Genomic DNA, 26,467 nt, shown 5'->3' on the forward strand with positions numbered 1-26,467 from the left:
AAAAATTAATAAAATTTTATTATTTAAAATTTATTTAAAAGTAATATAAGTATTATTATAAGTATAAACTTTATTTAATATATAATAAACTTAAATATAATTTAAAAAACCACTTTAAGTTTAATAACTACGATAATAATTAAGGATAATTATAAAGTTATAATAATAATAAAAGTGTTGAAATTAGCGGGTTAACCCCTTACGAGGTAGTACTTAAAGTATAAAATTAAATAAAAATAATCGTTTAATGTATCCCATAAACGAATATCCTATACAAACGAATGTCCCATTTTTTTATACCTTTTTTAATAAAATATAAATTAATTTTATTATAACGTATTTAAAATATTAAAATTAATTAGAATTTTTATTTTTAGATATTTCTATATTATTCTAATAAGTACGCGTATTATACCCGGGCTTTCCGTAGATTCTATAGCGTTATAAATATATCCTAAATATCCTCGTATAATTACTCCTCCGACGCGATTTGTTTTATAATTATTTATTAATATCCCTTTAAAACTATAAATCTTTTCTAGCTTATATACGAAATAATCTTTTATTTTATAGCCGTTTCTTTTTTATACGGCGGCGCCGGCTAAATATCTTATTTACTTTTCGAAATATTACGTTCTTACTTTTTAAAAGAGTAATTCGGTATATAATATACGTTATAACCTTTATAATTTAATTAAAATTAATTAAAATAAATATTAAAAAATTATTTTAATACCGTATGATACGGTTTCGAACGTATTCGGTTTAAGATTAAATTTTAATCGGGTTATTTAAAGTTTTTAATTCTTAAGGAAAAAGTAAATTAAAAAACGTCCCGGAAGTATTAAAATACGTAGCTTTATATTTAATTATAAAATAATATATTCCGGATTATACGGAATAAGTCTTATTTTTTAAAAGCCTCTTTATATATTCGAAACGATAAAAATTATTTAAAACGTTTTTAAAAACGTTAATAAGAAATTCTTTTTTAAAATATAAATAATATACGCCTATATAAAATATTTAATTTCTTTTCCGTATACCCTTTTTAATATATAAAAATAGCCGATATTAAAAAATTAAAGCTTATATAATAAATAAGAAAGTATATAAAGTATAATAATCGAGTTCTTTTTTATAATAAAGCTTGAAAGTTATCGAGTAATAATTTTCGTAGCCGTTTAAGATTAAAAAATAATAACAACCCTTCGTATAAAACTTAGTATATTAATTAAAATATCGAATCTAGTCCTCGTTTTTTTTATTTGTAGTTTAGCTATTTCTAATAATTACGATCACTTAATCTTTTGGTAACAAACTGTTTTCGTATTAAAAAAAGAGGTACGTTTTCTCGGTAAAAATAATATACGGAGGGATAGCGTAACCGTATAATCTGACGCCTTAAATAATTATAACTTATTCCTAATTCCTTTATTATATTACCCTAGGTTTTCCGTATCGATTAAAAGTAGTTACGACTATTTTGAACAAGATTTAACCTATAAAAAAGCTGGTCTCGTTAAAATTATAAATATCCTCCTTTTAAATCCCGTATTTATAAATTATATTCCGTACGAAAATAAATTACGCGTAATACGCGTCGGAATCTTTATAAAGAATTCTTTAATAATTAATTCTTCGGTTAAAACGCGTCCGGAGGTCTGGTTATTATTGTATAAAATTAAAAGCCTAATTAGTACCGACGCGTCCCGCGTCGCGTAAACTAAGTAATCGATTCGTTATATTTTTTATACTACTTAGCCGGGGAAAAAACGATCGCGTATTTAAATTAATAATATATTAAACAATCGTATTTTTTTTAAAATTTAAAAGCTTTCGAAAATTTATAAATATTTCGTATCGTATAGGTTAATTATTTCGTTTACGTTATAAAGTTTTTAATAAAACGTAATAAATTAATATAGCCTTTTATACGTTTAAAATTAAATCTTTTTAAAACGCTTAAAGCGTTAAAATTATATTACTCTTTTTTTAAAGTTATAACATTTTCGGACGTAAAAAAATATAAAAAAAGGTTAAGGCTATAAGGAAATTTGTAAAAATGGGATATTCGCTTGTATAGGACATTCGCTTATAGGATACGTTAATTATTTTTAAAGCTTTTACTTAATAGCGTAGTGGTTAATTTAAGCGCACTATAATAAAAGGTTATATTAATAATAGAGGTTATAATTAAAAATAAAGCTATAAATATTAATTATATATAATATATTTTATAAAACTGTAAAAGATAAATTAAAATTCTAGTTATTAAAACTATTATATTAATATTATCGCTAGTTATTTTAATTATAATACTTTAAATTATAATAATCTCTTTTTAACTACTTTATTAATATTATAATTACTTATTTAAGTTTTAAATTAAATAAATAATTAAAAACTTTTTTAAACTAATATAATAATAATATAATAATAATATAAGCTATAATAAGAATTAGTTTTAATAACATTACTATATATATTAAATATTTGAAAATAATTAATGCTTTTTTAAAACGCGCAAAGAATAAATATAAGAAAAGTATTATAATATTAATAAAAATAAGCTTATAATATGTTATATTATTTAATTTATTTATTAATAATTTAAATTAGCATATAACTAATATAATAATTAATTTAAACTGTTTAAAATTTACTTTTATAAATATATCTTTTATATTTAATAATAATTTAATATTATATATTTTTAAAACTTTAATACGCTTTTTTATAATTACTAATCTTATTAACACGGCGAGTTATACTATATATTATATAGAAACTTATTTATAATTTAAATATTAATTACATATAAGTTAAAGATAAAATTAAATACTTATATATATTATTTATATAATAAAATTAATAGTATATATAAAATATTACGTTATAATTAAATAGTATAATATTAAAAGTAATAATTATTTATTAATAAAAATAATCGAAATTTATAATAAAGTTAAGTATAAATAACTTTTTATTAAAGGTATTAATTAAAGATTAATAGAAAAACTTAATTAAAAACTTAGTTTTAATATTTAAAAAAATATCTATATAAATTAATATAATTTAAATATTATGAAATATTAATAAAAGCGTTAAAAACTTAATAATAAAAATAATAATATCGATAAGCTTTTTATTATAACTTAGCTTAACTATACGACTTAAACTTACTTTAAACACGGCTTTATAATACCTCGAAATATATACGAGACCTAATATAAATTAGCCTTACCTAGTGAGCGCTTATAACCTATTAACGATAACGGACCTACTCGCCGAGAACACGATAACGGTTATTAGGGGAAGGATATAAGACTAAATAACGACGATAGTATTAGGCGACTATATAAACTAGGCAGCTAGGTCTAGATAATTAAAACGATACGGCTAGAGATATATAGTTAAGTTAGGTTACGTAATAGATTTAAAGATTTAAGAGAGATTAATAAATTTAATGCGAGAAAAGATTTAAAAGATTTAAATAAATTTATAAAATTAATAAAAGAGAAATAAGATAACGTATCCTATAAGCGAATATCTTATATAAGCGAATGTCCTATTTTTATAAATTTCCTTATAGCTTTAATTTTTTTTTATATTCTTTTATATCTGAAAATGTTATAACTTTAAAAAAAGAGTAATATAATTTTAACGTTTTAAGCGTTTTAAAAAGATTTAATTTTAAACGTATAAAAAGCTATATTAATTTATTATGTTTTATTAAAAACTTTATAATATAAATAAAATAATTAACCTATATAACGCGAAATATTTATAAATTTTCGAAAGCTTTTAAATTTTAAAAAAAATATGATTATTCGATATATTATTAATTTAAATATGTGATCGTTTTTTCCCCGGTTAAGTAATATAAAAGATATAACGAATTAATTATTTAGTTTACGCGACGTGAGACGCGTCGACGTTAATTAGGCTTTTAATTTCGTATAATAATAATTAGACCTCCGGACGCGTTTTAACCGAAGAATTAATTATTAAAAAGTCTTTTATAAAAATCTTAACGCGTATTACGCGTAGTTTAGCTTTATATAGAATATAATTTATAAATATAGGATTTAAAAAGAGGATATTTATAATTTCGATAAAACCGGTTTTTTTATAAGCTAAATCTCGTTCGAAATAATCGTAACTACCTCCGATTAATACGGAAAGTTTAAAATAATATAGTAAAGGAATTAAAAATAAGTTATAATTATTTAAGGCGTTAAATTATACGGTTACGTTATTTCTTTATATATTATTTTTATCGGGAAAACGTACTTCTTTTTTTAATACGAAAATAACTTATTACCGAAAGATTAAGTAATTATAATTACTAAAAATAATTAAATTACGAATAAAAAAAGCGAGGACTAAATTCGATATTTTAATTAATATATTAGGTTTTATACGAAGGGTTATTATCGCCTTTTAATCTTAAACGGCTACGAAAGCTACTACTTAATAACTTTTAAGCTTTATTATAAAAAAAACTTAATTATTATACTTTATATATTTTTTTATTCGTCGTATAAGCTTTAACCTTTTAATATCGGCTGTTTTCGTATATTAAAAAAGGCGTACGGGAAAGAAATTAAATGTTTTATACGGGCGTATATTATTTATATTTTAAAGGAAAACTTCTTATTAATGTTTTTAAAAGCGTTCTAGGCGATTTTTATCGTTTCGAATATATAAGGAAGCTTTTAAAAAATAAGACTCGTTTCGTATAATCCGGAATATATTATTTTATAATTAGATATAAAGTTATATATTTTAATACTTTTAAAGATATTTTTTAACCTATTTTTTTCTTTAATAATTAAAAACTTTAAATAACTCGATTAAAACTTAATTTTACACCGAATACGTTTAAAACCGTATTATATAATATTAAAATAGTTTTTTAACGTTTATTTTAATTAGTTTTAATTAAATTATAAAAATTATAACATATATTATATATTAAGTTACTTTTTTAAAAAGTAAGAACGCGATATTTCGAAAAGTAAATAAGATATTTAGCCGGCGCCGCCGTATAAAAAAAACGGCTATAAAATAAAGAATTATTTTATATATAAATTAAAAAAGATTTATAATTTTAAAAGGACGTTAATAAATAGTTATAAAACGAATCGCGTTGGAAGAGTAATTGTATAAGGACGTTTAAAATACGCTTATAACGCTATAGAATCTGCGGAAAGCCCGGGTATAATACGCGTACTTATTAGAATAATATAGAAGTATTTAAAGATAAGAATTCCGATTAATTTTAATATTTTAAATACGTTATAATAAAATTAACTTATATTTTATTAAAAGGGGTGTAAAAAAATGGGATATTCGCTTATATAAGATATTCGCTTATAAGATACGTTATATAATAACGAATATTTTTTATATATTTTATATTAATATTTCTTATTTTATTAATTAATTTAAATATTAATTTAATTTATTAGTAAAATAAATAAATTTCATAATTATATTATATAAGTATTTATATTTAAATAGTTTTATTATTATATGACGATTTAGATTATTATTATTTATTATATTAATAAATTGTTTTTTTATTACGCGATTAAATACTTTTTTATACTATTAATATAAATTTAAATAATATTTAACGTGGTTTACTATTATTTCGCTTATATTATTATTTAATTTTGTTTTAATATTTTTTAATACTTTTTATAAGTATATTTAATAATAACGTTTTAAATTAATTAAAATTACGTTTTATTTAATTCGTTATTTAATTTTATATATTATAAATATATTTGCGTATTATAACGCCTGCCGCTCGTCGCGCGCCTTTTTAATAAATTATTATTTACGCTTTTATTAGTCGCTAAACGCTTTTTTTTTACTTTATTATCTTATAACGCTTAAGATTCTTTAATATTAAAGGCTCTTTTAAGTTAAACTCGCGATTTTTTAACTCTTTAATATTAAAAAGCTAAATCAACCTTTTTTAAAGTACGTATTCGATCTTTTATAAAGGTTATTTTATATATAATTATATATATAACGTAATTTATTACTAAGTCGGCTATATTATTAAATCGGCTACTTTTTTATATTTTATTATTTTTATATAAATTAATTAAAATTACTTTTTATTCGATTAGTTATTTTATTTTATATTTTTTATATATATTCGCGTATTATGACCTATTTCGCCGTAAATACTATAGCGCCTTCTACCGGTCGCTTTCCGCTTCGACGGACCCCTCGTTCTATATTTATTAATCGTTAAACGTTTCCTTTTTACTTTCTCGTTTTATAATTTTTAAGATGTTTATATAATAACGGCTTTTTAAATTAAACGCGTAATTTTTTTAATTTTTTAACGTTTAAAAAATATTAAATTAATTATTTATAAAGTATGTAATTAATCTTTATAATAGTTATTTTATATATTATTTATTATTTAATTTATAATATTTAAAACTAATATTAAAAAACTTTTTATATAAATAAAAACCTTTTTTTAATTAAAATAAAATATGTATTTATTTATTAAACACTAAATAATATTTTAAAGTTATATATATTAATCATTTTTAAACGCGATAAATTAAATATAAATAACGTACCTTATAAGAGAAATAACTATATAAGCGAATTAACTACTTTCGCTAAATTTCGTATAACTTTTATAACTTAATTCTTTTACTACTTATTATAGTTAATATTTAAAAAGAAGGGTAAATAATTCTAGCGTTTTAAGCGTTTAAAAACGACTTAAAATTAAGTTGTTAACTTATAGCTTAAACGTATAAAGTCTTTTATATAACCCTTTATAACTAATAGCTCGATATTATTACTAAATACGAAATACCCGCTAATTTTTAAAAATTAACGGATTTTAAAAAAATATAATCGTATAATATATAATTAATTTAAATTCGTAATTATTTCTTCTTTAAATAAGTAATATTAAAAATATAGCGAATCGATTATTCCGTTAACGCGACGCGGGACGCGTCGGCGTTAATTAGGCTTCGAACTTTATATAACGGTAACTAGACTTCCGGACGCGTTTTAATCGAAGAATTAATTATTAAAATCTTTTTTATAAAATTCCCGACGCGTATTACGCGTAATTTACCCTCGTACGAAATATAATTTATAAATATAAAATTTAAAAGGAGGATATTTATAACTTCGATAAGACCGGCTTTTTTATAAATTAAATCTGGCTTAAAATAATCGTTATAACCTTCGATTAATACGAGAAGCCTAGGGCTATTTAATAAAGAAACCGGGAATAGGTTATAATTATTTAAGGCGTCGAATCGTATAGTTAAGCTATCTTTTCGTATATTATATTTACCGAGTAAACGCACCTCTTTTTTTTATATAAAAACAGCTTATTATTAAAGAATTAAGTAATTATAATTACTAAAAACGGTTAGATTATAACCGAAAAAAGCGAAGACTAAGTCTAATACTTTAATAAATATACGAGGTTTTATACGAAAAATATTTATTATTTATTAATTATTAATAATTATAAGAGTTATTATTTAATAATTTTCGTGCTTAATTATAAAATAACCTCGATTATTATACTTTAAATACTTTCTTATTCGTTATATAAACTTTAACCTTTTAATATCGGTTATTTTTATAAATTAAAAAGGTTATATAAGAAAGAAATCGAAGGTTTTATATAAGCGTATATTATTTATATTTTAAAGGAGGACTTTTTATTTACGTTTTTAAAAGCGTTTTAAACGACTTTTACCGTTTTAAATATTTAAAGAAGTTTTTAGAATATAAAACTTATACCGTATAATCCGGAATCTATTATTTTATAATTAAATATAAAGTTATATACGTCGACGTTTCCGGTAACCTTTTCCGGCTTATTTATACCTTAAGAATTAAAAACTTTAAATAATTTAATTAAAACTTAATTTTAAACTAAATATATAAGAAATCGAATCGTATAATATTAAAATAGTTATAAAACGAATCGCGTCGGAGAATTAGTCGTACGAAGTTATTTAAGACGCGCTTATAACGTTATAAAATTTACGGAGAGCCCGGGCATAATACGCGCACCTATTAAAATAATATAAAAGTATTTAAAATAAGCATTCCGATTAATTTTAATAAATTATATTCGTTATAATAATATTAATCTATACTTTATTATACTAAGTCTTAAAAAGTGGTTAATTCGCTTATATAGTTATTTCGCTTATAAGGTACTTTATTTAAAAATATATATTTAATTTATTAATTATTTCGTCTAAGTAATAGAGAATTAAATTAAATACGTTAAATTTAAATTTAATATTATTTTTTATAAAAATAATAAAATACGCGGCTTTAAAAGTAATAAAGAATCTTAACTTCGTAATATACTTTATTAACGTTTTAATAAAAAACTCGATTTTTTTTAAATAAATACGCTTTAATAACGAATAGAGTTTTATATTTAAAAATTAAAATAAGTAAAAAACGTAAAGAGATATATTAAGCGTAATAATACCGTTATTTTTATAATATTCTTCGAATTCGGCCGAAATATATCTTTTATAACCGTTTAAAAGTAAGAGATAATAATAACCTTTCGCCCGCGTTTTAATATATTTATTAAAATATCGAATATAATTTAAGCTCGTTTCGTTATTAATTTAATCGTTAAAAGTTAATTTAATTAATTAATCGCTCGGTGAATTATATTTACGAAACTAATTTATAAAATAATAAAAAACGGTGGAATATATTAACTTTATAAATTAATATATTTAATAACCGTTAACTATTCGTAATTATTAAGCTAAATCGACTTCGCTTTTTTATAATAATCGATACGTATTATAAATAATATTAACTTAATTATAGTTATTATATAGCCGGTCTCGTTAAAATTCTTTATATTTTCGTTAAAACATCGTATTTAGTTTTAATATTCGCAATTAGCGCGAACTAGCCGTAAATAACACCTATATTTTTATAAAGAGTTCTTTAATAATCGTATCGACGGTTTATACAAGCCTTAAAATCCGGGTTACGATCGATAAAGCATTTAACCTAGTGCTTACCGATATAGTCGCCGCCGCGCGACTTTAAAAAAAATTAACCATATCTCTTATAATATTAATATTAAGAGGTATTATTCGAATATTTAAATTAATTATATAATTATGAAGCATTTTTTTTAATTAGATTTAATTTATATTATAAATATCGGATTTCGTGTCGAGGTTCGATACCGCGAAGTCAGTCGCTTAGAATAGTTCGGGGAATGTTGTACACTTTCGCAGCAGCTTTTTAATTAATTCGATTTAGACCTTCTCGTATCGCTTAAATTATTAAAACGATATAATCTTTTCTCGATTAAATCGGTATTATAATTATAAAGATACTACGTATTAAAGTTTAATTACGTAAATCGAAAAAAAGAGTAGCTAATTTAATAATAAACTACGTTACCTTTTAATATTTAATTTATAATATTTAAAATTAATATCGAAATTATTTTTTAATAAATAAATACTTTATTTTTAATAAAGATAAAGTATTTAATTATTTATTAAAGGTTAAATAACATTTAAAAATTAGTGATATTAATTATTTTTAATCGCGACAAGCTATATATAAACGTTTAAAAACGTATACTTAATTTACTAATTATTTTATTTAAGTAATAAAATATTAAACTATATATATTAAATTTAACTTTAATATTATTTTTTATAAAATAATAAATACGCGGCTTTAAAAGCGATAAAGAGTTTTAACTTCGTAATATATTTTATTAATACTTTAATAAATACCTCGATTATTTTAAAATAAGTACGTTTTAATAAAGAATAAAGTATTATATTTAGCGGTTAAAATAGGTAAAAAAAAAGTAAAGAAATATATTAAGCGTAATAATGCCGTTATTTTTATAATAATTTTCGAATTCGATTAAAATATAGCTTTCGTAATCGTTTGAAATTAAGAAGCGATAAAGGCCTTTATTCCGCGCTTTAATATATTTATTAAAGTAGCGAATTTAATGTTAACTTATTTTATTAACGTGGTCTACTACGAAGTTAATTATGTTACCAAGTCGGCCGCTCTTTCTTTTAATTTATATAATTAAACCTTACTATATAATATTTTTATAATTATAATACCGATTTAATTAAAAAAAGATCGTATTGTTTTAATAATTTAACTAATACGAAAAGGTCTAAATCGAATTAATTAAAAAAAGATCGTATTGTTTTAATAATTTAAGTAATACGAAAAGTATTAGAACAGCTAGAACTGAAGCTGTCTATATTACTTTAAAAGGGGTATTACGTACCTACGTGTACGAACTCCTTTCCTATTTTATTAAGAGGGGTATACGATGCCCCTCGTAGCTCGTATTAAAAATAAATATAAATAATAGAATAAGAACGATTAAACCCCGATTAAAACCGGAATTATTATATATATAAAAGCCTATTTAATATTAATTAATAATTACCCGTGGCGATTATAAATTAATAAAAGTAAAAAGACGGTTTTACGCTTTTATCGATATAAGGGCGACCGTGCTAAGGAGCCCCGAGAATTTCTACCCGTTAGAGATTCGGAGGAAGAGCCGAACTAAATTAACCGTACGAGGAGGAACCCCTTTTCCTAAGTATATATTATAAGGAGGAGACCAGGTTCCGAATTATACGCGAAATTAATTAAACTATATATAATTATATATTTAAATAACTTTATTATATAATTTATAAAACGATAACCCCTGCTAAATAGAGTTAATCGCGGTCGGCGAATCGGGATCGAGCCTGGACGTACCGAACCTAGATAAACCGATAATTTTAAACCCCGAACCGCTTACGTATAAAAAAATATCTTAAAATATTAGAATCTTTTTAATAATCTAGAAAAGAAACGTTAACCTCGTTTTTTAAAAACTTAAACCTTTAAATATATTTTCCGAAAAAATAATACCCGAATTATTTATAACGTACCTCGTATAATATTTTTTAAAATACTATATATTAAAAATAAAGGGGACTTTTTTTAAAAAGTTATTTATTATAAAGTTCGACGGATAAACCGAATACTAATTCGGTTAAATTAATTATATATTTTAAAAAAAGCTTTTTAATTACTTTAAAAAATACGGAGTTAATATATTAACGGATAAATCCTTTAAAACTAAGCTTATAAGTCTAATATTACTGGCCGATCCTATATATTAACAGGACCGACCGGTAGAACCGACTTCGGAAACCCGAAAAAAGGATGTTCTATACTCTTCCCGAGAATAAATAATTAAAGAACCGCCGCCTAAACGAGAAACACCCGGTCTCCGTATAGAGTAATCGTCCGCGACACTACAGGGCACTTTAAGGCCAACGTTTAATCCCGGAGTTTTAAATACTTTAGGCCCGACGTCCAACCCTGAATTCCTAAGTACCTAAGCGTTATAAGATATTATCCTTTTTCCTTCTCTAATTCCGATACCGCCGGATTAGACGGCACGATTATCTAATCTAGTATATATTACGAAATACGATATCTTTCTAAGCCGAGCTATTTATAACGGTAAAATCGATCAGAATAAGGTCGTTACCTTCTCGAAGGTGTAGAGGAAAAAAAAGAACTATACCGGTAAACCGTATAATATTTTTTATAATAAAGTATAGATATTTATCGGAATATACCGACAGCTAGATATACTAAAAGACTAATACTATATAATCTTCTTAAATATTTTTTCCGGCCGTGCGGAGGTATTTTATTTTAATTATATTAAACCTAAAAAAAGATAAAACGAGATATACTATCTAATAAACTCGTATTTTAATATAATAATAAATTACGTATAATATTTTATAAATTAAATAATAACTTTTTTTATACGAATAAAAAGTAAAAACGCCGAAAAATAACTTATCAAGGTTTTAAAAATCCTGCTAAATAAGCTCTAATTTATATAACGAGCCTTTAAAAAAGGATTCGAAGGAAAGATCGCTTTTTATACCTCCGTCGTAAAAGCTTATCGAGAAATTCCGGAACTTTTATTAGCCCTTATCTATTAAAAGTTAATATATAAAGCGTTATTTTCGGACCTTCGCGTATTATTAAATATAATAATAAATTAGATATTATCGGAACGATATTTAACGGAAGAACTATATCGAAACCCGGCTATAAATACGTACTTAATTAATAAACGGTTTATAAATAACCGTATAAAAAGAAACCGATTAATTTATAATAATAAATTATTATATAATAGCTAATTATTAAGATAAGAAAGGATTTAGCGACCCGCCGATACCTTCCGATTAAGATTACTGTATAAGAACCGGAAATTCGAACGAAGAACCTGCCGAATTTGTTATAAATAAAGCTATTAATCAATAAACCATCTAGCCGAAGAGTAGTCCCGAATAAGGAACTAATATTTCTAAACGTGCGATAATATTAGATAAGGCCCTTTTTTTAAGATAAGTACGAAACGTTTATTTAAAACTAGGAAAAGGATAAGGAAGAGCTAGAAGATGACGAAGAGGAGTATAAATACCTCGATCTAGAAAATACACGATAAAATATTACTTATTTAATGGACGCCGCGTTCTATTACCGGCTTATTAACGAGGATATTTATTTAGAAACTATTATATAAGCCGACTAATTTAACCTTAATAGTTTATATAACTAGACTTATTAAAAAGAATTTTAAAATATTAGCGTCGCTTTATTTTTAATAATTAAAAAACTTTAAGTAAAAACTTATATACGAGAGAACCTAGACGTACGAATTAATTAGACCTCGGGAAATATCAAGATTAAGTTTAGAAGTTTAAAACTTATCTCGTTAATTAAAATAATTAATATACGGAACTTATTAAAAGTAATAAAATATTATATTTTAAATATTATAACCCTTTTTTTACTTTTATTATATAACGCCGATTAGTTTAAAACGTATTATAATAATATTTTTAACCTTATTATACGAAAAGACGGCGAAATATTCTTTATAATTAGGAAATAAGGATACTTATTCTTTAATACCGGCCGTATAAAAACAACGTTATATTTTACCGAAAAATAGTTTTAATATCTCTACCGACGTTTTGGACACCTTCGTATAAAGAAGCTCTATATTTTCCTAAAGAACGCCGGTTATAATAACGTCGACTTTACTATTCTCAACGAGATTTAAAAGTTTTGCTTCTAATATTAAACGTACGATCCGGTATTATAAAAATTTAAATCCTCGTTATAAAATAAATACGACTTTAATTACAAAATTATTATAAATATTATTTATATTAATAAATAAAACGTATTTTACGTAATTAATTTAAATATGTCCTTTTAAATAGCTATATTCTTATATTCGTTTAATATATAAAATATTTAAAATACCCTTTATAAATATTAAATATATATATATTAAAAACCCCTTAATTATATCTCGTATAATCCGGGTATATATTTTTAAAAAAAGTTTCGCGATTATATATAAGTAATAAGAATTATTTATAAATAGATATTTATTAAAGTTTATTAAATAATAAATAAAGTTAAACGAACATATATTCCGTTACGTAGAACCTTCGATATTTTATAAAAGGATTTCGGTTATTATATAAATACCGAAACAGTATTTCAAATAATAATTAAAGCTTTAAATAATACGGCTAGCCTTAACGGCCTAATATTTACCTTATTCATATTTAAAATATACCTTCGTATTAATAAGAACTTACTACTATTATTAAAGATCTAAGTATAAGGAGAAGTTATATAAAAAGTAATAAAAATGTTTTAGAAGATATGTATAAATATCGATATTTATTAAGCTCTAAATACCCGGAATAAACTAGCTATCCAAAATATTTTAATACTCCCGCTCTGGAGTAAAGTCTTAGTTTAGCGGGAAAAAGAAGGATAGACCGTACGATCCGAATAAATACCCTAGACGGCCTAAAAGCTTTTCGAGTGACCCAAATTAAGCCGTATTACCGGGAAGAGGCCGAAGAACCGCGTAACGAGCCGGATATATAACCAGATCCGGAATAGCCGGTAGATACCCTAAATACTGAACCGATAGCCGAGGAAATTATAGTAGCTCCCGTATGACGCGGCCGAAGACGACCTAGAAAATACCTACTCCGGAACGCTCGAGCCGCTATATTCTTTACTTAAAAAGAATAAAAGAATTACGAGCTAATAATTAAGCTCCGACAGGACGGGGTTATTACTTCGTTCGGATACCCGTTCTAAAAATCCGACGTAAAAAAGATTAATAATCTCGCCGCATAAAAGGTTTTCGAATTTATTTAATTCGACCCGAATAAGTATACCGGCCGGAGAATCTTTAAAACACGGCTTATATAAGAGATTAAGGATAAAACTATAAAGCCGTACGAAAAGTTTAGGCTCGTAATATAGAGCTATAAAAATATAAAAAAGGAGGCTATTTTAACCTAATTATTAATAATCCAGCGGATAAGCTAAAAACTCCTTTTAACCTTCAAACCGACCCTAATCCGAAACTTTAATATATAAAGCGAGCTACGCAATATTACATAGGCGTATACTTAGTTATATAATAAATTAAACCGACCAATCTACGCACATTTATTAATAAAGCTGAAGACTTAATACCCCGAAGGAACGCTACTTTGGATCGTATTAACCCTATACGGACTAATAGAATCAAGACTTTATTAATTTAAAACGTATTATAATTATTACGTATAAAATTTAAAAATAACCGTATTAATATATAACACCTACTTATTATTTATTATAAAAAGACCGGATACTTTCAGTATTATAATAATATAAATTAACGATATATTCAGTTTCGTTATAACCCTTTTTTTTAAAAAAAAAGAAAAAAAATTAATAAAAAAATAATTCCGTATAAAACTAAAAAATATCTTAACCGAAAACACGCCGATCAAGTTTAATAAAAGCAAGATTCGATTAAAATTATACGATATCCTTTTTAAATAAAAAGGATAAACTAATTAATTAAAACTTATCGACCCGAAAATTATCGATAAAGGCTAGTAATATATCTCCTAACGTACGAAAAAGGTATATCTCGTATTTATCTATTAATTAGAAATAGTATATAACCTATTTATTACTATTTAAATATAGACTTTAAAAAATAAAAATATTAAAAACCTAAATATACGGATTAATTAATAAATCCAGAATTAGATACGCGGCTTAAAATATATCCCGCTTAACCTTTACCGTATAAAAATATATATTTTTATTAACGGCTCGTTTATAAATAATAAAGACTTAACCTCCTAACTCGAATACTTAATCTTATTAAGCTAAGAGATTTATTATATAAAAAATAAATTCTAAATTTAAAATAATATTATTTATTAAAGCTCGATTAAATATAAAAAAGTTATTAAAAATATATTAATTAACGAACTATATAATATAATTTCTAATATAAATAGCGGTATTATATTAAATATCACGTTTAAAAGAATTATATAAATATTAAGATTTTAAAATATTCCGATAACCTTTTATATAAATTCGAAATTACTTTATAACTACTTAATTAAACTAAGTATAATAAATAAGAAAAAGCTTATAATTAATATTATATCCTTTCGGGAGTTATATAAAAAAAAGGGAGATATTAAAGGTTTACTATATTAATAATAGAGATAATCCGGCAGATACCTTTACTAAGGTATCTTTAAATAAAGCTTTTAAGCAGCTAATCTCGATAAACAGCCTTACCGTATATACGGAAGCGTATATCGAGAGGTTAAACTCGTATAGCGAGTAATTAAAAAAGAAAAAATATAAAAAAAGAAAGAAATTTCTTTTATTAATCCTTTTTTATATAATTATTACCGATATATTTTATTTATTAGGTATTATATAAAAGTTAAAGAAAAACCGTAATATATTATAGTTTAAACGGGTAATATAATAAAAATAACCGTATAAAAACGTTACTTATATATATACGAAAATTATTTATTTTATTTATTATTAACTTATTATTATATAATTATTACTTTAACTCTATTACCACCACCTCTATTCTTATTATTATCGAGATTAAGGTTCACGAATCGTAAATTATAATACGAACACCGGTTATCGTACGAAGCTTAAACGTACGAAATATAAACGCCGTCTTAATATCTGTCGAGACGAACGTATTTACGGAATAAAATACAGGATTAGACGTACCGATTATTATAAACGCTATTAATATTACCGCGCGATTAAACGAAAACCGTACAAAAATAACCTTCGTAATAAATAATATAAACGAACAGGCGGCGAATATTATCGTTTATTAATACGTATATCTCGATATCGCGGCTCGATAAATTATAAACGCGAACTTCCTTATCTTATCATATGAAATTAATAGACGTTAAAAATTAAAAAAAAAAAATATTATATATTAATATAAAATATAAGTATAACTTATTAATTTTAAACCGAAAAAATCGGTAATATTACCTAGCATTAATTACGATCGATTACACTAATAATAATAACGCTGAAAAAATTAATAACTTATTAATTAAATATTACGTAAATATATATATATATATTTATAAATATATATATAAATATATAATTTATTTTCGTATAATATTTAAAAAAAGAAAGTATATATATATAAAAAAAAAAAAGAATTTATACTATATAAATTATTTATATACGAAGGAATATTTATTTATAAAACTATTTTTATTAATTCTTTACGGAGTATAACGTATTAAAATATATAACGGTCCCCCTACTACTATTACTATTTTTAGACGAACGACTAGAATAACTAATCGAGTAAACCTGCCACTTAGTTAAAATAATATTAAGAAAGTATAATATTACCTATACGGTTTAAATAAGTACCTAATACCGGATTAAAGTAACCTAACCGTACGAAACCCTCGTGGAGGAAAGACTCGTATTTAAAAGGGGGAATAGGCTAATTTTATCGCTAAAATAAAAAACTGTTAATATTAGAATAACTAGAATTAAAGCTATTTATATTACTTTAAAAAGGGTGTTACGTACTTACGCGTATAAACCCCTTTCCTATTTTATTAAGAGGGGTATACGATGCCCCTCGTAGCTCGTATTAAAAATAAATATGAATAATAGAATAAGAACGATTAAACCCCGATTAAAACCGGAACCACCTTACGTACGAGAGTCTATTTAATAAAAAGGTCTAAATCGAATTAATTAAAGAGCTATTATAAAAGTGTACGACGTTTTTTAAACTATCTTAAGCGACCGATTTCGCGATATTAAATTTTAATGCGAAATCCGATATTTATAATATAAATTAAATATAATAATAAAAATATACTTCGTAATTATATAATTAATATAAATATTTAAAGGATATTTTTTAATATTAGTATTATAAAAAATATAATTAATTTTTTTTAAAAGTTATATAGCGGTGATTAAGTTAATAAGTATTAAGCTAAACGCTTTATTAATTATAACCTAAATTTTAAAACTCGAATAAACCGTTAATACGATTATTAAAAGGCTTTTTATAAAAATATAGGTATTATTTCTAATTAATTCGCGCTAATCGTGAATATTAAAATTAAATATAATATTCTAAACGAAAATATATAAAGTTTTAATAAAACTAGCTTTATAATAAGTATAATCGAGTTAATATTTAATATAATACGTATCGATTATTATAAAAGGGCGAAATTAGTTTAATTTAATAATTAAAAACAGTTAACGGTTATTAAATATATTAATTCGTAAAGTTAATATATTCCGTCGTTTTTAATTATTTAAAACTAGTATTACCTCGTAAATTAATCTCGTGAGTACGATTTACCAGGTAATTAAGTAATTAAACCGACTTTTAACGGCTAAACTAGTAACGAAATAAGCTTAAACTAGATTCGGCATTTTAATAAATATATTAAAACGCGAATAAGAGGCTTTTATCGCTTCTTAATTTTAAAAACTTATAAAAGCTGTATTTCGGCCGAATTTTAAAAAATATTATGAAAATAACGGTATTATTACGCTTAATATACCTATTTATTTTTTTTAACTTATTTTAGTTCTTGAATATAATAATTTATTCGTTATTAAAGCGTATTTATTCGAAAACAATTCAACTTTTTATTAAAACGTTAATAAATTAAAGTTTTTATCGTTTTTAAATCCGCGTGTTTTATTATTATTATAAAAAAATATTAAATTTTAGTTTAACGTATTTAATTTAATATTAAATTATTTAAATAAAATAATTTATAAATAAAATAAAGGTTTTTAAAATATTTATGTTTAATTTATTACGATTAAAAAGAATTAATACTTAGAACTTTTAAACGTTATTTAATTTTTATTAAAAATAAAGTTTTTATTTATTTAAAGAACTTTTTAATATTAGTTTTAAATATTATAAATAAAATAATAAAATATATATATATATAATATATAAAATAACCTTTATAAGAAACTAAATAAATACTTTATAAAAAATTAAAAAATTACGCGTTTAATTTAAAAAAAAGTCTTTATTATATAAAAATCTTAGAAATAATAAAACGAGAAGGTAAAAAAGAAGCGCTTAGCGATTAATAAATATAGAACGAGGGGTCCGTCGAAGCGGAGGGCGACCGGTAGAAGGCGCTGTGGTATTTACGGCGAGATAGGTTATAATACGCGAATATATAAAACAAATATAAAATTAAGTAACGAATCTAATAAGAAGTAATTTTAATTAATTTATATAAAAATATTAAAATATAAAAAAAATAGCTGACTTAATAATATAATCGACTTAGTAATAAACTACGTTATATTATTAATAAAAAATAAGTAAAGGGTTTTAAATCCACTTTTTTAAAAGGGGTCTTAAATTCGATTCCGTTATTTTTAAATTAAAACCCTTTTTTAAAAGCGAATAATTATTATAGCTTTATTTAAGTAATTTATATACTATAGCTTATACACTTATAAATTATATTTAAAATAATTCTTAATAATTATATAATAAAACCCCTTTTCTTTTTAACGTAATAATATAATAAATATATACCCTTATATATTAGATTTTATTATAACCTATAATAAATGAATATTAATTCTATATTTGCTTAAATCATGGTCTTAAATACAGTCCCGCCCATCCCAGCTTGGTCTAGTCTATCATCTCGAAGATGCCCGCGGCATTTCCGGTCTTTTTGTCTTGAAAAAAGACGAATACACCATAACTGTCAGCTCACCTCGAACATTCTAGTCCACGTATCAAAGTTCGGAGGGTACGGTTTCTTCGTCGTAATGGCATCCATGGGATATTTCATCTTCTCCCTGTTCGAATAACTCAGAATCATATCCCCCTAAATTGGAATCTGAAGAATATTTCCGCCTTTCCGGGGAGCTGGTAAAGTCACCCCCAGTCGAGACATAGATGGACTTTCCGTCGAGCGCCAAGGTGGCCGATGTCGGTTCCGTGAGCAGGTGCGCGTACTCGCTGCCGTCGCCGACCAGGACGGTCTGCACCCCGCGCGGCGTCACCTTGAAGACGGACGAGGAGTGCGTCGCGATGTAGGCGTTGCCCGCTCCGTCAAAGGCGAAGTCGTCGTAGATGTGCGTCGCGTCCGGGCTCCGGGCCAGCACCTCGAAGTCGCCCGTGCGGCGGCCGTGCTCGTTGATCCGCACGCGCACGAAGGTGCCCTGGTTTGAGTTGGTGAAGTAGATGTAGTCGCCACGCATGCGGATGCCGTTGATGCCGATGGGCGGGACCGGGGACGAAGTATTGTGGTAGGTGCCGAAACCCAGCATGTCGTCCTGGAGCAGCACGCCGGCCTCGCGCTTCCGCGTGTCGATGGACAGGATGCGGCCATCGATGGAGTCGGCGCTGAGGAGGATGTGCGGATGGCGCGGCAGCGCGGCCATGCCGTTCATGGTCGCGGTGTCCAGCACCGGGATGCTGTCGATTACCTTGCCCTCGGTCACCGACACGATGTGGACCGCCATGCTGCCTCGCTCGAACGCAAACGACGTGTGCAGGCCGCCGCTGACGGCGTACAGCTCCTCGCCCGGGCGGCCCGGGAGCGGGGATATGCCAGTCAGCGCGGTCACCTTGCTGTCAAAGGTCGTGACTAGCCGCGCTTGAGGATTCGCCGATTTGGGGTCCAGGGTGTATAACAAGCCTGTGGGGGATTCCATAGTACTTAGGAGGAGGTTGCCATTGGCACGGGTATGCAGGTTTTCGACAAACTCGGACTGAAAGCTAAAGATTGGCTTGACGATGGAGGCAGGACCACACATGTTGGAGAGTGCGTAGAACAATGCGTGATAATGAAATTGCGTGGGTAGAAGCTAATAGAACAGGGCTCAGGTGTGGCAGGAAGCCGAGATTTAAGAGGTTATCACAGCTGTAGGATTCCGGCGTTCATCTCAAGGAGTGGATATGATCACTACTTCGTATTGAGCTGGTTGTCATGCGTCGTTCGTAGATGCTGGGTGGCTGGCTTGGTATTGAATCGAAGCTGGGAAAGAACGAGAAAAGGAAGGTGGCGTTGCTCACGCACTATCCCTTTGAACGCCGAATATTGAATAGTAGGCGTGAAGGTATGGGTACTTTGGGAAGCACGTGTCAAGCAGGGCCGGAACGTAGTTACCCAAGTTCTCCGATGTACCGATACCTCTCCATCTAACAGACGTAGCATGAGTAGCTGGCTCTAGGGGGTGGAAGGAAGCAAGGAAGCATTTCCAGACCCATGACTATCTTCAGGGAACCAGGGTTCTCAAATGGAATATGTAAAGCCTAAAAACAGCACGACATGATTTGTAAACTTATATTTGTGACTACTCAACTGTGACATATGCATTTAGTGGCCTCTGGATGTGGTGTTGTACAAGCACGTGTTTGCAAAATATCTGACCTCATTACCTACGGACAAAGAGAAAAGCAGACGTCATTCGGTATGAAAGTCCACCCAGAGTGCGCAATCGACAGAAAAACACGAATAAGCTCATCCAAGATCAAATAGAGAGAGAGACCCTTGTGAAACGTTGCGGTAGTAACAGTCACGCCCCCGATACTCATTTGTCCCAGTTGTAGCGGTGCACCGAAGTCATCGGGATGGTGTCTTCCTCACTGCCACGGTCCGTCCTTCCGATATGAACGGAGCTTCTTCCATATCTAGCAATTTCCGAAGAGTTGGGGTTAGACGATACTTTTTGCGTTATCGACGTAGTCTTAAACGGCTGCTTGGACTTGAGCGGCACATAGTTTTTTCGTGTTGTCGCGTCTGAGATGCTCCCAAAGTGGCTGCGGCCACCATCTTTTGACTCGTACGTCTGCTGAGTATCGTGACTACCTTGGCTTTGCTTGCTACGGAAGATGCTGCTGAGCCCGGACGTGAATTTGCCGCCTTTGAAGGCGCTGGCTCCAAACTGGCCTATCGTTGGAGCACAGAGAGCGACAATGGCGAAAAGGGGCCTCCAGCATAGAAATTAGGAGGAGTGGAACGGTATGATCTAGGAGAGAGTGTCAGTTGGTTCAACCTTGGAGAGCAGTTTGCTTCGCTTTGGCGACGGCGGAGCAGTCTACATACAGTAAGGGTCGGCCGCAGGCTCTACGCTCATAACTGTGGGATCCCGTATGATAATGATGAACCGCGAGAACGACAGAAATGCCGAGCTATATATACACAGAAAAACATCAGTAAGGCACACCAAGCCAGGAAGCATTGCCACGGCGTACCAGTAACCAAGGATAAAGACGAGAGTCACTTGGATCTTCCTGCGCGTCGTCATTTGCAGTTTCCATACTTGTTGGAGCGGCATGATCAGTATGGCCAAGTCAATGGCCGCATTGATAAAGGCCGAGGCGAGGAACCAGTCCATGCGGTCGAAACACACGCCCGGAATGAACGGATCGATCGTCTTCCGCACGGGGCTGCAATTGAACCAGGGAACCAGCGCAGTACACAGGAACCAAGCTGTGACGGCGCCACCGAGACACCGGAGGACCATGCGGAACGTCCTCGACCGGTTGAAGACGCGCGCGTACATGAGCAGCGCGCTGGCCTTGATGAGGTAGATGCAGACGGCGTACATCAGGATCGAGGCCTTGCTCAGGTAGATGGTCGGCAGCAGCGCGGCCGGGTCGATGTTCTCGACGTGCCGGCCCAGCCCGAGCCGCGTCCAGGCCATGTTGAGGCCGAGGAAGCCGTGCGAGAACAGCGTGGTCACGAGGAGGACCCAGTCGTCCCACCAGAAGCTCCATTTGCTGCTGGACCGGGCCCGCGCCCACAGCCGCAGCGCGAGCGCGACGGTGGTGACGAAGACGGAGATGGCGCCGACGATGAGGACGGCGCCCCCGAGGTCGTCTGTCCTCGCCGGCGGCGGGGGGCCACCCGGTGCAGGTCCGGCTGCTCGAGCGATGGCGCCTTTGGGGATAAGCATGATTCGTGTGCGCGTTCAAGATTTAAGGATTGCGGAACTATTTTTCTTCGTCCAACTTGAGTTCAATATTCCAAGTCAGCCCAGCAGAGACAAAGGACTCGCAACGAGCTGATTTCCTCCAAACATGGTGGGCGCGCATTGGATCATAATGATTGGAGCTGACCATACAACACTTGATGTGCGCTGACCGATTGTACAACTAACATTTGCCATCCCCGAGCGATAAGCATCGCATTCCCGATCCATGGTCAGCAAGGACACCACCTTCACCATATCGAACACGGGGTAAGGCTGAATAGAGGGGAAGGATTGTATGACCTGATCTAAATATAGGATGATTTGAACATTGCATGGAATATTGTCATGTCGGTCTCCGAAGTGCGCACACATGCAGTGAGAGTGGTAAAGCAGATTAACCAATGCCAATAAGAGCGCTACGTTTCGTAGAACATTCTGCACAGTGACCTGCAACGGCTGAAGAATAGACACCCGCTGCAGAATGCTGATCATGTCTTGTTGAAAGCGCCACAGCGGCTAGTAACTCGAGGTTACTTATACCGTTTAGGAAGGTAAGATAAAAAGCATGTCTCATATTGGCTACTTTGACGGCTCGAGGGTGTGCACCAACTGCGCCGAAGGATCAACCGTAAGCGCTAGATAACTACTTCTTGGCCAGAACTTGCTGGCTCAACTGCGACATGTCATCGTTAGACAGGGTGTCCTTCTCGAAGCCATTGACCACTTGATCCAACAGGGCCGCTGCAATATCTGGCAGCTCGATGTTAGGAAGACCCGACACCGTTCTCACCTCCATGCCGGGGCCGTGAATCATGCCAGGCTTGGCAATGCAAGCCACGACTTTGCCGTCAGACTGCTCCGCGTAATCCAGAATCCGGGCTTCGAGCTGGCCCTACATGAAAGCAACAGCAAGGTCAGCACACAATTCGCACGCTGACAAGAATCAGACTTGATCTGGGGGGGGCGGGGTTCCTGAGGGGGGCTATATTGGTATGCACGTACCCGCAGTAGAGCCACCTCGACTAGGCCGAAGTTGGTCAGAGGCTTCACGACGTGAGACCGGTCGCGGGGGCAAAGTGGCCACTCATGTACACGAAACGGAGCGGTCCCTTGGAGCCGCTGGTAGGCCGCACGCCAGCCATGGTATGGAGAGCAGTGAGGGTGTAGTCTCGAGTGACCTTCACCACCTCCTCCCATGGCGTGTCTCTTCATCTTGGACGGGGTCACCGCAATGGTCCTGTTGGTTGGTAAGAGCCTGCCTAGATAGCAAAAGGGATTGGATATGGACATACCAGATGCAAGCGTCCGCATCCTCCAGCTCCTTCTTGAGGGTGTCGGGGTAACTGTTCAAGTCATCACAGACGATTGACTTCAGCTTGGCTGAATTGTCGGATGATCCTTCCGGCACTTTGGTTTCGCGGCGGCTTATTCCGACGATAGAAGTGACGGCAGGGTTGTCCAAAGCCTGTCGGAGCAGCTCGGTTCCGACGAAGCCGGTTGAACCTCCGATGACAAGCTTCATGGCGAAAGGCTAGAGATTCTCAAAATGTTGATGAAGCTTGACCAGCGGTTCGAGTCTGGAGAAATTTCAACATACACGCGAAAGTAAAACTCTTTTCTAATGTGAAGTACGAGGGGGCTGTTACAACAGCAACCATTATCCGAGCTATTACCCCCGCCCAAAGACCGGTATGTCGGGCGGCTGCAGCCTGAATATCGTCTAACTCAAGTGATATGGTTAGACAAAGTCCTGGCTGACCATGCAAAGATTTTTGTTTGTTTGCTTCGAAACATTTTTCTATTTTAGGACTGGTGTCAGTCATGCAAGGAGTAAAATAAGCAAACCTGGATCAGGCAAAGCAATACCGAACAGTGCCGTGTGGGGTACGCGAGGTGTGATACGTCGTATGGAGCCCCTGCAAACCGAAGGCTTCCGCCCCGTTAATGGAATATCTATTAATACATAGTGATATGTATTTGTTGATATTATCTATCTCGTCGCTTCGGGAATGGGGGCCAGTCTAAGGGGCTGTTCTGGGGCTGTTCAAGGGGCTGTTCAGGATAATTCGTATTATGGGAGAGTGTTTAAGACCAAGATGAAGTTGACTCAAGAGATTAGACTTCCATCTTGACGGCATCTACTTCCTCCATCAATCCATTCCCATCAGCCTCCTCGAAGAGTTGAAATATGCTCGCTAGGTGGTCCAGCTGGGGCTTTGTGGCGTTCGCGCCATTGGCCTTAGCCCTTAGAGATCCCCAAACAGTCTACGACGCTCTAAGTGCTGTCTTATCACCAGGATCTGAGATTTCATTAGCATCAGATGATACCTACCAGAAAGACTTCACACCTCGCTATAATTTCGCTCAAGCACCGACTTATAGCATTGGCGTACGGCCCGTACTCGCAGAGGATGTCATGAAAGTAGCAAGTAACTACCAACCAGAGAAAGCACGTTCGACTGCGAGCCCGAGAGCTTTTGACTAACATATTCTGTCTAGGTGACTTATGCCCGAGATAGCAATATCTCAATCCTTACCACCGGCCGAGGCCATGGCTATACCACTTCTCTTGCCCGGGTACAGGGGGGCATTAATCTGGACCTTGGGAAATTCGACTCGATCCACGTCGATTCAGGGGCGAAGACAATGACCATTGGGGGAGCCGTGAATGGGTATCAGGTGGCCACTGCCCTTCAGGAGGCAGGTATGGAAATCGGTGCGTTATCATTGATCAAGGGTTCTGCGCTCCTTAGCTCACACCTCCTTTAGCAACGCCCCAATGTCCCTGTATCGGATTTGCCGGTGCGAGTCTTGGGGGTGGCATTGGTCCTTACAGCGGGCTTTATGGCCCGATCTCTGACTCACTCCTCTCTGTCGACCTGGTGACAGCCGATGGCCGCCTTCTGACTGTAAATGAAACCGACTTCGCGGACCTATTCTACGGCATTAAAGGGGCAGGCTTCAACTTCGGGGTGGGAATATGCTTTACATTCCGGATTTATCCCGCCACGAACAGCGGACAGGCAATGAACGCGGATATGACGTTCGTCGGAAGCCAAAGTGAGTCGGTATGGAAGGCCGTCGAGCAGTTGGCAGCATCGCAGCCAAAGGAACTTGCCTTTGGTTTGTCGGTCCGATACAGTCCTGATCCAGCATTGAAGGGTATCATGATCGCTGCGAATTTCATATACGCTGGCCCTCAGTCTGAAGGCAAAGCACTGATCCAGCCATTTCTGGATCTGGAGCCGCAGGGCGTCAACATCTCAACAGTTGATTGGAAAGATATCCCCTCCGTGGCTAACGGCGGTGCAATTACCAACTACGGATGTATCCCGGGCGTCTACTATATTCCCTACAGCCTCAACCTCTACCAAGTCGATGTGCCAAACCTCGTTGGCGTCGTCAACTACATGTCGGAAGCCATAGGGGCGGATGCGGTGCTTCAGGGTACTTCGATCGTGTGGCAGCAGTACGCGCCACACGGGTTCCAGTTGCAAGCCGACGACTCGTCTGCGTTTCCATACCGTGATGCCAAGGCATTTGTGTAAGTTTCCAATGTCCCTCTACCAGAAGGCGTGAAGCGAGCATCATTGCAGAAGACTAACTTCACCTTACTTTACCCCCAATCGTAGGCAGATCGACATTCTGGCCGCCCATGCAAGTCAAGCCCCCGTGCTGACCAATTTCGGCCGTGAACTGCGAGACCTGCTGCAACGGGGCAGTGGGAGGGACCAACTGGATGTCTACGTTCACTTTGCCCACGGCGATGAGGGCCCGGCGTCATGGTATACTGCAGAGCGACTGCCCAAGCTTGTGAGTCTCAAGGAAACCTACGACCCAACTGGCATGTTTTCGTGGTACAACCCGGCCATCTTGGCAACCACACAACACTACACAGTGTAAAGTCGACACATATACATGTACCTCTCCTATCAGTCTTTGAGTACAGTTATCTAGACATAGAAGGTGGGCAGGC

General features: G+C 31.3%; 4 protein-coding genes across 4 annotated transcripts; 1 reads left to right on the plus strand and 3 right to left on the minus strand.

Moving 5' to 3' along the window:
* Window positions 1-17,530: 17,530 nt before the first annotated feature.
* Window positions 17,531-20,328, minus strand: PG994_000534 (uncharacterized protein; the record flags this gene model as incomplete). The annotated part of the gene is made up of 2 exons (XM_066851943.1): window positions 17,531-17,536; window positions 19,462-20,328. 2 exons carry the CDS (start codon window positions 20,326-20,328, stop codon window positions 17,531-17,533), a joined length of 873 nt encoding a protein of 290 aa, XP_066722575.1.
* Window positions 20,329-21,612: 1,284 nt separating this feature from the next.
* Window positions 21,613-22,473, minus strand: PG994_000535 (uncharacterized protein; the record flags this gene model as incomplete). The annotated part of the gene is made up of 1 exon (XM_066851944.1): window positions 21,613-22,473. The coding sequence occupies one exon, from the start codon at window positions 22,471-22,473 to the stop codon at window positions 21,613-21,615; it is 861 nt and encodes a 286-aa protein (XP_066722576.1).
* Window positions 22,474-23,134: 661 nt separating this feature from the next.
* Window positions 23,135-24,013, minus strand: PG994_000536 (nucleoside-diphosphate-sugar epimerase; the record flags this gene model as incomplete). Its single annotated transcript, XM_066851945.1, has 3 exons — window positions 23,135-23,383; window positions 23,494-23,728; window positions 23,784-24,013. The coding sequence occupies 3 exons, from the start codon at window positions 24,011-24,013 to the stop codon at window positions 23,135-23,137; spliced, it is 714 nt and encodes a 237-aa protein (XP_066722577.1).
* A 666-nt stretch (window positions 24,014-24,679) lies between these two features.
* On the plus strand, window positions 24,680-26,394 carry PG994_000537 (uncharacterized protein; the record flags this gene model as incomplete). Its single annotated transcript, XM_066851946.1, has 4 exons — window positions 24,680-24,880; window positions 24,991-25,207; window positions 25,261-26,035; window positions 26,124-26,394. 4 exons carry the CDS (start codon window positions 24,680-24,682, stop codon window positions 26,392-26,394), a joined length of 1,464 nt encoding a protein of 487 aa, XP_066722578.1.
* Between the last annotated feature and the right edge of the window lie 73 nt (window positions 26,395-26,467).

The sequence above is a fragment of the Apiospora phragmitis genome (genome assembly GCF_038363925.1).
Source record: "Apiospora phragmitis strain CBS 135458 chromosome Unknown utg000001l:1.0-2902119.0:1.0-2906034.0, whole genome shotgun sequence".
NCBI classification, from domain to species: domain Eukaryota; kingdom Fungi; phylum Ascomycota; class Sordariomycetes; order Amphisphaeriales; family Apiosporaceae; genus Apiospora; species Apiospora phragmitis.